At 39.7% G+C, this 11,803-nt stretch overlaps 1 protein-coding gene across 1 annotated transcript in view; it reads left to right on the top strand.

The window, feature by feature from the left end:
- The window catches only part of LOC122802054 (neuronal acetylcholine receptor subunit alpha-9-like), a 291,951-nt gene extending 280,416 nt beyond the window's left edge, over window positions 1–11,535 (top strand). The window contains exon 5 of the mRNA XM_044071773.1: window positions 10,933–11,535. Within this exon, the coding sequence (XP_043927708.1) occupies window positions 10,933–11,522 (590 nt within the window). The 3' untranslated portion in view covers window positions 11,523–11,535. The remainder of the gene's footprint in view (window positions 1–10,932) is intronic.
- Window positions 11,536–11,803: the final 268 nt, after the last annotated feature.

Raw genomic sequence — 11,803 nt, 5'->3', positions numbered from 1 at the left:
AATTATAATGGAGAGACGAAGATTCAAAATGAGAAACGGATTTTAAATATTTCTCCCATAGACATAGAAAGTTGGTAAAATAATATTATCTTCATTAGCATGCATTTTCTTAAGGATATAAAATCTGAAACTCAAATACCTGTCATTATTAAGTGACTCTAATTCTCAAAGATTTGCCAGGAAACCACAAATTTTATGATGTAGAGATTGAAAATATCTGTCAAAAGGCTGGACATTCTTTGAAATTCTGGACAGTTGAGAGGTATGCCTGACAGCAAACCAATAGTCAGCTGTGAGAGCCGAAAAGAAACTAAAAAAAAAACTCCTAGTGTGACTCATGCATAATAGGAATGAGTGCAGTACAGTAATGTACTACATACACTCCTAGTGTGACTCATGCATAATAGGAATGCATGCAGCACAGTAATGTACTACATAAACTCCTAGTGTGACTCATGCGTAATAGGAATGCGTGTAACACAGTAATGTACTACATACTGTCCTAGTGTGACCCGTGCGTAATAGGAATGCGTGCAGCACAGTAATGTATTACATACACTCCTAGTGTGACTCATGCATAATAGGAATGAGTGCAGCACAGTAATGTACTACATAAAATCCTAGTGTGACTCATGCATAATAGGAATGTGTGCAACACAGTAATGTACTACATACACTCCTAACGTGACACGTGCATAATAGGAATGAGTGGAGCACAGTAATGTACTACATACACTCCTAGTGTGACACGTGTGTAATAGGAATGCATGCAGCACAGCAATGTACTACATATACTCCTAGTGTGACATGTGTGTAATAAGAATGCATGCAGCACAGTAATGTACTACATAAACTCCTAGTGTGACTTGTGTAATAGGAATGCATGCAGCACAGTAATGATTTACATACACTCCTTGTGTAGCTCATGCATAATAGGAATGTGTGCAGCATAGTAATGTACTACATACACTGCTAGTGTGACACGTGCGTAATAGGAATGCATGCGGCACAGCAATGTACTACATAAACTCCTAGTGTGACTCTTGCATAATAAAAATGCATGCAGCACAGAAACGTACTACATAAATTCCTAGTGTGACTCATGCGTAATAGGAATGTGTGCAGTACAGTAATGTACTACATAAACTCCTAGTGTGACTCATGCATAATAGGAATGCGTGCAACACAGTAACATGCTACATAAATTCCTAGTATGACTTATGCATAATAAGAATGTGTGCAGCACAGTGATGTACTACATACACTCCTAGTGTGACTCATGCACAATAGAAATGTGTGTATTACATTAATGCACTATATACACTCCTAGTGAGTCCCACACATAAAAAGGAATGTCTTCAGAACAGTAATTCATTACATATACTCCCACTGTGACCACAGTATAATAAGAATGCTGCAGAATGGTAATGTATTATGTACACTCCTAGTGTGCCCTGCACACAAAGAAAATATAAAATAAATCAACTGATAATTTGCTTAGTGTCAGCTTTGTATGAGTGACTTAATTATCATCATTTGGTAATGTGGTAAAAGGGCTGCTAAACACAGTACCTACATGCTCTACAGAGCATCATGTTTTATATGAAAATGTTAGAAACAAACTGTCCCCTAAACACAAGTATACATAAAGCTGTAACTCAGAAAACATACTTTAGATATGCTTAGTCTTAACACATTCACAGCAAATCTGAGTATCAATTTCCACTGATCTGCAAACTAAAACTAACTACATATATTTGTCACTTTTAACAAATGGCTCATAGTATTCTCACTGCCGTTTGCCATTAAAACTGTTCATATAATACAAAATTTTATTTTATGATGATATACAGTGAACACATTTATTTTATTCCACTCAGTGGAAGAAATATCAGTGTCACTGGTGCAACAGTTCTCACCTTTGGTGCAGAAGCTGTAGGTTCTATTTCCACATCAGGTAGATGGATTGTTGACACTGCAGTGAACAGCAAAAGAGGAGTGCTGGACTTGTGTGTGTGTGTGTGTGTGTGTGTGTGTGTGTGTGTGTGTGTGTGTGTGTGTGTGTGTGTGTGTGTGTCATTCTTTGGATGAGATATTAAACCAAAGTTCCATCTGTATGAGCTGGTGGTAGCTCAGATGCATGTAAAAGATCCCATGGCACACACTGAAAAGAGTAGGGGAAGTTCTCTAATGCCCTGGCCACATTTTCCCTAGTAGTATAAACGCCACCTCACATCTCCACTGAAAAGAGGCCACTATCTTGCAGGATTTAACTGCTCAATAAAAGGACTAAAAAAAGAAAAAACAGAAACAGCAATATTGCAAAATTACTGCCATCCACACCATAATTATTTAAAAGTGTGTCTGTATACTAATAGTATTCTGTAAAATGCTTCCATACATAACACCAGGCAGGATATACAAATGCAACATTAAAACCACTAACCTGTAAATTAAACAAAGGTCTGCAGAAGCAAAACACAGTAGTCAATATTGTCCAGTACCAAACAAAACAACCTCATAAGAAAAGATGACCAGCCCCTTTAAAACAGTAAATGAATGACACAAAATGAACAATGCAATAAATATAGTGCTAAGAAAGCATTATTAGGTTATGAGTACCCCTTCCGCTCTCTGCTACAGTGGGAGATAGGAGGAAATGGGAAGCAGGAAAGGTATTAAAGCATGAAAGAAAGCAGAAAATATATATACATTGTTTGAAATGTGTTCTCTGGGGTGTTCCCAGATCACTACTCTAAAGGGACAGATGTCCAGTGGGTTTACACTGTTAACAAATGAATAATCTAATATTTCCAATAAAATGTAACAAAGGCAACTAAATAAAAACTATATGCAATAAATAGGTCAATGTATAAAAGCAATAATCAGTGATGGTGATGTGGGTTGTGTTAATACTAACCATTTGTGTTTCCATTATATCTTTCATGTTTCATTCTTGTGGCTTAATACCAGCATTCATTATTAAATACCATATAACACCCATGTCCCCACCATTGACTCTTGCTTAAATGCTTGACAGTAACGTAGTTAAGATGCATTTTCACCACTATATTGGCACTTCATATTTCAGTGTATTGCTTCTATGGTGTAGTTTCACTCCATCTTCTACTTTCTGAATGTTAATGTTTGGATTTTCTCCATTTTCTAAGACTTCTTAAAGTGCTTAAGTCTAGTCCGTTTTTTGATTTTATTGTACTATTTAAATATTACTTGAAATAATTTAAATTGCTCAAGAGCTTATTTATCAATTCAGATTACTACAGCTTTATCCTTATGGACTTATGCTGTAAAGCAAAGTGGGTTTCTAGCATTTGTCATCCGTATAAACAACTTTCAGTGAAAACAACAAGCACACAGAAGACAGAAATAAAGGAAGCTTGCAAGAATGGAGTAAACAGTGAAAGCTGTTTATACAGATGACAAATGCCCGGGATGAAGTGATTTGCCTAAAACTACAGTGCCGTTATAAAACTGACCACATAACATTATCTTACTAGTAGCTCTAGACATAGCACTTTTGTTTTGCATAAGAGTCATTAAAGAAACACAAAAATCAGTAAAGTTTATCATAGGCCCCATGAAACCAACATGCAATTTATTTAAAAAAATAATAAGGAAGAACTTTCACTATACTTATTTAGTTTCAACAGTTTTAATATATTAAGTTTTGTATTTATGAAAACTAAGATATGAAGATAAAAGCTTAAAGAGGACCCATGGTCCATCAGGCCTATCTGTGCATTGTACCTAACACCCACATAATTGTCCCTCACTTACTCCTGTCCCATTTTTCATTAGGTTTATAGGTGTAACGACCACTATGGCCCTTATAAGCCTAACAGTGCAACCTAAATGTGAACCACAGAGTCGATTTATATGGGGGGTGATTTACTGACTGCCTCTGTCCATTAGAGACATAGGTGCAAGACCAGGGGTGAATTTCCAATTACCAGTTCACTGGTCCAAGTTGCACTGAACTCTACTTCACATGAATGAGGAACCAGTTCCAGGGAATGGGCATTCTGATAAACAAAATGTTAAAAAAAATAAATAACATGACTATCTCAATGGTGCTTTCCCTGCATCCTCCATTCTTGCAAGCTGCCTTTATTTCTGTCTTCTGTGTGCTTGTTGTGACAGCCCTGTCATGGTAGAGTCACATCACTCTCCTTTTCTACATTCTGCTTCAATAATATGTAGTTCTTCCCTTACCTGGTGTTCTTTACTCTCTTTCCTGTCTATCTCTACCAGCCAGTTTTCCCCCTAACTTGCCTCACAGTTATATCCCTAGGAATGATGCAGTAGGCAAGTGCAGCCCAAATTAATATTATCTGTTAGCAATAGAGCAATGTCTGCCAATAGCGTGAACATCACAGCTAGTGTGGCTCAGGCTTTGTAGAAGGTTAGTGGTGCTTCTTTCTTCATTCATTCATCAATTGGAGATTTTATTGTTTTTCCACAATGAAGAAAGATGACAGAGACTACAGTGTCATGGAAATGTTCTTATCTCTGTGTTTATGACTTCATGTTTCACAGTTCACAGTGCAAAGTGCACAGTTGTGGAGATGCGGTGCTTAGTTACAAGAGCAATTCTCACCCCATGAATTCTAGCATCCTTCAGACACTGAGCTCTCTATTGTCTTCTGGAGAACTGCTTGACAACAGCAGGCTGTTTCAGAAATGGCATTACCATTACTTCATGAGTGAACGCTAGCACAATAACTTATAGTCATCTACCTTCTTCTCTTTCTTTTCAACAAACAACTGAAGAAAAAAAAACTTTGCTAGAATCTTCCTGTGTCCTGCTTAACTGTAACAAAAAAAAATTTACACTTGTTTCCTGCCTTTCCTGTAACTAGTCTAGTCTAGATACGGATTTGCTATATCTAGGACTGTTTGTAAGCTTCTGAGCCCCCGAAGCCTGTCTGTGTTGAAGGGAAGCCTGCTAGCTTATCAGTGGGAGTGATAAGCACTAGGTAATCTATCTACCACATAAGGAGTGGTTTTTGGCCCATAAATTGTAGTTATTGGCCGTTTGGGCAATTTTTCCATCTCTTTCAACTTTCTGATTTAAAAGCCAGCATTTGCACTTATTTCTTTCCTGTAACTAGTCTAGTTCAGATACAGATTCTTAGTTTTAGCACTTGAATTTGCTTATTCATGCTCAGCACTTGTTCAGAACTTGTTGTAAGCACTAAATAAGCTACAAATTACTACAACACTCAACCTTCCTCTTTACCTAGAGGAAACCAGTTTTTGTACTCACTTTCCTCACTTATCTAGAGGAAAATAGTTTTTTATTCAGGCATGTCCAATGATCAGCTCCCAGTGTTCGCTCCTGTCTATCTGATGAATCTGGGCATCCTGGGGCAATGTAGCAATTGCCTCCTGTACACAGACAACCTTCTCCTCCTACCACCTGACACTACAACCTGTGAGAGATGCACTTATCTAGCCAAACTGAAGGTAATGCTCTCTCCAACCAAGACTGAACTAGACAGTAAAGAGGAGAGGGTAAACACTTGTGCCACACTCATCACATAGTCCCACTAAACCTACACCACCAAAATCCACACATAGAAACAGAAAAACATTTGCAGGGGCTCTCAATAATAATCTGCTTAAACAACAGAGACCTCCAAAGCAGAAACAAAAGCAACTTCCACCCCCCAACACAACCCAAATGACACATAGCCCACAGATTTGGTGTGCCACTCAATCACAGCCCATAAGGCAAAACAACGTACCCAACACACAAGTCACAGGTGTCTCTATAGTCAGGCACACTGATGTCCCACTCACCAGGCTAAACAAGGAGAAGGTTACTGTCAGCTGCCTGTCGGGTGCCAGGATCCACCACATAACCCACACACTCAGGTCACTCCACAACAAGTACAAATATGACTCTCTCATTGTCCATGTTGGTGTGAATGACCTGAGACATACCTCCCCGGACTACATGAAAAGAGATATGGAAGAGCTCTCCGATCTTGTAGCCCAGGCAGGTATGACCCTAGCCCTGAGTAGCATCCTACCATCGCCCAGAATGATACCGCAGTACAAGGACAAAATGATTGACTTCAACAATTGGCTAAGCTTCTGGTGTCATTCTAAGGGGATCCAGTATCTGTCTGCCTGGGATGGCATGGTCGACAGACTATGATGCTTTGCCAGAGATGGCCTGCACCTGTAGCCCTTGGGATTCCGAATACTGGCTAAGGCTCTTGCCACCCCTATAGTGCCTTTTTAGGCAAGATTCAAATGACAAATTCACCACCGTAACGGGAACAGGCAAACAAAAACTGTGGGTAATGCTACTCAATGCTAAAAGTCTAAATCTCAAAATGCACTCCCTCAAGGCACTCTTTAAAATGGAGAACATCGATATCAGTGCAGTGACTGAGACCTGGTTCAAGGCTCCAGAGAGCACCTCTGCATTACCAGGCTATAACTCATACCACACTTTTCGGCCATCTAACCTGGAACTGAACACCAAAGGTGGAGGTGTGTCCATATTCATTAAGGATACCCACACCTCCAGGCTAGTTGCTCAGTATAATGCATTAGAGGTTATCCAAGTGCAACTAACTCTGGGCAAAACTGCAATCCAAATTGTAGCTTGCTACAGATCACCCACCATGCCCCAGGATTCCCACTACTGTTTTCTTGATATACTGAAAAATATTAGGGTTACCAAACACCCTAATAATGGACGATTTCAACTACCCCCACCATTAACTGGGAAAACTACTCATGTACCAACTCCTTCACTCACCGCCTTCTGGAATTCATAAATTCCAATGCCCTGGATCAACTTATCCACACCCCCACCAGGGACAACAATATCCTAGACCTAGTCATTACCAACATGAGTGGCCAGTGTTCCACACCTGAAGTCATCTCCTTGTTGGTCAGATACTACCATAAGCTAATCACCCTAAATATCCACATCCCACCCACACCCCCATTAAGGAAATCATGATAAAAAATTTCTCCAAAGCCAACTTCATACTTCTTAAGACAGAAGTGGTGAACTTCATGACACCCATGCAGATGGGCAATACAATTACGACTGCTGAATCCTACACAAATGCACTCTATAAGCACTTACACGAGTGCATGGATCATGCTATCCCAAACAAAACCAAGATGCTATCCTCAAAAAAAAGGAAGTCAGTTTGGTGGTCCCCTGCCATAAACAAACTCTAAAACAGAAGGAAGAAACTGTTGCAAAAGAGAGAAAAATCCCATGAGTGGTCAGTCTCAGTAAGAAGCTGAGATCCCTTATAAGATCCTCCAAAGCTAGCTATGAAAACAAAATTGCCACTGATTCTAGGGACAGCCACAAAGCATTCTATAGCTATGTCAAGAATCTCAATGGCAACACCCAGATCTGCTGAGTTACAGCACAACGGCATGAAAATTACAAAACCAACTGATATTGCCAACATCCTGGCAGATAGGTTCAGTGCTAACTTTACCCCCCTCACCCCCTAAAGGGCCCATATCTATACAGGAAGAATGCAGAATCCCTGTAATCACAGCTACACAGGTAAAAGCTGCACTCTCTAAAGCCAAAAAACACAGCATCCATGGGACCGGACTACATACCAGGCTGCGTTTTACACAAACTTCAGAATGAAGTGGCTCCTCAACTAAGCACCATGTTCAATCATAGCCTCATGACAGGCTTTGTGCCCACTGAATAGAGCACAGCAACAGTAATCCCACTCTACAAAGGGGGAGCCACTACTGATCCCAGGAACTATCACCCTATTAGCCTGGTCTGTAAGGCCATGGAATGTATCATCATGGAACTCATAAACAAAAACATTGGTAACCTCCAAACTCTGGACCCTACCCAATTTGGGTTTGTGAAAGGCAGATCCTGCCTCCTGAACCTGATTGACTTCTTTGAGGCAGTCACCAAAGCCGTAGATGAGGGTAAGGTGGTTCACACAGCCTATCTTGACCTCGCCAAGGCTTTCAACACCATCCCCCATTCTGGAATTTTAGCTAAACTCACTAAACTAGGTATATATCCCTACGTCACAAGATGGGTTGCCAACTGGCTCATTGACAGAACCCACACTATAAAAGCTGCAGACTCCAAATCTGACTTCAAACCAGTGACAAGTGGAGTACCACAGGGTTCAGCCCTGGGACCTCTCCTATTTGCTATCTACTTCTCTGAAGTACAGGCTAACAGAAGGCCTTTGGCTAATGAAGTTTGTAGATGACCGCAAACTAGGAGCTATAGTCATGTCCCCAAATGATGTGGACATCCTACAGAAGAGCCTCACTGAGACAGATGCCTTGTGTCAGAGCCATGGCCTCAAGCTCAATGCCAAAAAGTACACTGTCATCCCCTTTGTAAAAATTCTGTACCCATGAACTACCACATAGGCAGCAGTCTACTTAATGCCGAATGTGTGATAAGTGACCTTGGGACCCAGGTAAACAGTAGTCTCTCCTTTGATAATCACATCGCCACAGTAGTTAGGAAATTCTTCTACGTGGCACACCTCATCACAAAAGGTTTCTCATCCAGGAAAAAAGAGGTCATTGTTTCCCTCTACTCGACACGCATTTGACCCATTATAGAGTACAACACCCCTTTTGGAATATACTTCACAAGACATCTGCAGCAGCTGAAAAGGCCACAGAAGTAAATCACAAAGAGGATTACTGGCCTCAAACAGATGCTGTACACTGACCATCTCAAAAATCTCCAGCTTTAGTCCATAGCATATCACCTATTCCAAGGCAATCTCTGCCTAACATATAAAGCTATGTCAAACCCAGAGCTGTTGGACATGCTACACCTACAGAGATCCCAATCCCTCCAAGCTGCACACTCTAGGGACCTAAACCTTGTCACCACAATAAATAGGACATGCTGGAGGGATAGATTACTGTCCCAGAGACTTCACATACTCTGGAACAAGCTACCCATCTATGTCAAGCAAAGTTCCTCATTAGCGCTCTTCAAGAAAAATCTTGATGAGTGGATGGGAAATAGGAAATACGCCCCAGGGATCACTTCTGTGGCTCTGCTTGACAGGGGCACAGGAAAATAACTTTCTTGGGTGGCGTAAGCCAGGGAACCTTGTTGACTAGGCTCACTTAGGCCCTTGGGCCGATAGCCTAGTACCTACCTATGAACCTATGAAACCTTTTTATCCAGTTGCAGGGGGCCTTCACCCCATAGATTCTGATTCTGACTTTGGTTATGGGTTATGCTTAAAATGGCCCTTCAAGTGTTCCCCTATGATTCATATAACTCTGGAATAGGACAGTGCTGTCCTAGATATAATTTGATTTACATTAAAGGTGTCAGTAAAGAGCTGTTCCTGATATACCCAAATATAAATGTTACTAAATGATTTTGCATATTCTTATGTTAGCACTGTGGAGAAAACATTTTATAATTTTTTGTGAGACAGTATTGTACATAGCCTATAGCTGGTAGCTCACCGTGCATTTCAACAACACACTGACCATCAACATATTTTTGTATTCTGAAATTCTGTATTGTCTCAGTAATGTTATCTGTAAATTGCCACCTTAGATTTTACACCCATGAATTGTGGGTTGTATAAATGCTGATTGTGGGTCAAATGTCAGGGACATTTTCTTTTACTTACTTGTTTATCAGGTAAGCCAGCTTGACAAATTACCCCTTTACAGGGGAGACTCAAGAGCATTTTCTGGTTAAGTGACTTTCTCAAAATCACAGAATAAAAAAATGAAGGTGGAAGTGATGAAACCCTTTACCCTGGACACAGGAAACAGCTCATAGTGTAAATCCCCTGTGCTAACTACCAGACTTGCTGCTAGCTGACCATCCATCAACCATTCAGAACATTATCCATGAAAGGATAAAAGCTGCCAGCCACTGAAAACCAATAAAGGTGCAAGATAAGAGAGCCCTAACTTTAACTTTCAAAATAGTGGTATTCTTGTCTGTAATTGGGTTTAAGGCTTTAGCAAAGTATCTCCTGCTATTTGCGGACAACTTCACAGTCATATTAGAAATGGGAAGAGCTGTGGGAAATTTGTGACAAAGTAACAGGATTGCATAACAAATTCTTATAACTGCAACTGCTTTATGGAATGGTTAATGGTAGCTTGGTTCTTAAACACTTGTAAAACATGAAACATCTGCAAATCTGTAATTCGGGATTTTAAGCAAAGATTTTCTTAGATGAGGGCCAGAGAACGTTTATGCATGGAACTTACCCATTGTTCTGGAGGTTTCTGTTGGCATTATAAACTTTTTGTGGCAAATTGGTCTTTAGCCTGTCATCAAGTTTGGTGCCTTGAATTGCCTTTTACTTATGAACTTGGATTGTCCCTAACACATGAACATTTTCTATGATTGTTTTCTTTCAGAATTTATTTCATGTATCTTTATTAGTTACTGATTACTAGAAATAAAAAAAAATACTTTATATTACCGCCTCTGTTAAGGAAGTGAACTAACTGCCTTATGATATGTTTGTCCCTCTTAAATGAATGACCTTACTGCTCTCTCCAGATTTAACTACTAATCGTCTTTATATAGCGTGTTAGGTTTAGAACTTTGACTGTACATTTTGAGCCTCAGTCATGGCTGTAAAGGATCCTCAGACCAAACTCCCACCATCCCTACACACATATTTAGCAAATCAAATAAACAAGTAAAACAAAAACAATAAAGGACATACATTAAACTGAAATAAAGGACATACATTAAACTGAAATAATACCACAGTTTTAATGCACCTGAAAGTCAATGATTCAACAGTATAATGTGCCCCTCAAGCTGTGCAAATAATGCAAAACAAGCATTAGTATAGCATATTTTTCTTGAATTCACCTAAAATGTTAATCATTCTTTAACACAATTTTCTTTCTTTCTCATTGCAGGCAAGTATTATATAGCAACAATGACACTGATCACAGCATCCACAGCCTTAACAATTTTTATCATGAATATCCACCACTGTGGGCCAGATGCCAAACCAGTTCCTCAGTGGGCAGAAGTCATCATACTGGACTACATGTCCAAAATATTTTTTGTATATGAAGTTGGTGAGAGCTGCACAGGACCCCTGAAGTGCAAAGACAAAGACAACAATCAGCAAGAAAATAATGATAAATGTAATGGGAATAGAATGTTACTGCAAGACGTGAAGCCAAAAGAGCAATGTTCCAGACAGTTCAGTCATAAAGAGACAGATAAAAAGATACACAAAAATGTTGAGAACCATTTCTCTGGCTGTGCAGGAAATTGTTGCTGCAGAGCAGAGCAACCCAGTCTTACGTTCTGCAACCACTATGAGAGGCTAGCTAGGAATGTTGACTACATTGCTACTTGCTTCAAAGAGCAAAAGGTGGCTAATGCTAAAGGAATCCAGTGGAAGAAAGTAGCCAAAGTAATGGATAGATTCTTCATGTGGATTTTCTTTGTCATGGTCTTCTTTATGAGTGTTTTGCTTATTCTGAAGGCAGTTTAGTATTTTATTAGATGACTGAAGTTGCAGTAAGGAGTAAGCGTTTTATAGTTCACTTTATAGTATCCTTCAATGATGTAAAGTAGCTTTTCTAAGTACCCAAGACTCTTTATTTCTTATTGAAGAACATTCATATTGCTCTTTTTTAATTATCAGTGTGATGATAGCAGGCATTGCCAGCCATGCCAGGAGACGTGGGCCAGTGGATGTCTAACATATGCTAGCACAGCTAGCTGGCATTTTGTTAATAATTCTATGTCATTTGTATATCAAACTGATTTGTA

The sequence above is a fragment of the Protopterus annectens genome, chromosome 5.part0 (assembly GCF_019279795.1).
Source record: "Protopterus annectens isolate FY-2018-M chromosome 5.part0, PAN1.0, whole genome shotgun sequence".
In the NCBI taxonomy this organism is placed as follows: Eukaryota; Metazoa; Chordata; order Ceratodontiformes; family Protopteridae; genus Protopterus; species Protopterus annectens.
Note: the sequence above shows the minus strand (reverse complement) of the source record. Positions and strands in the feature narration are given on the sequence as shown.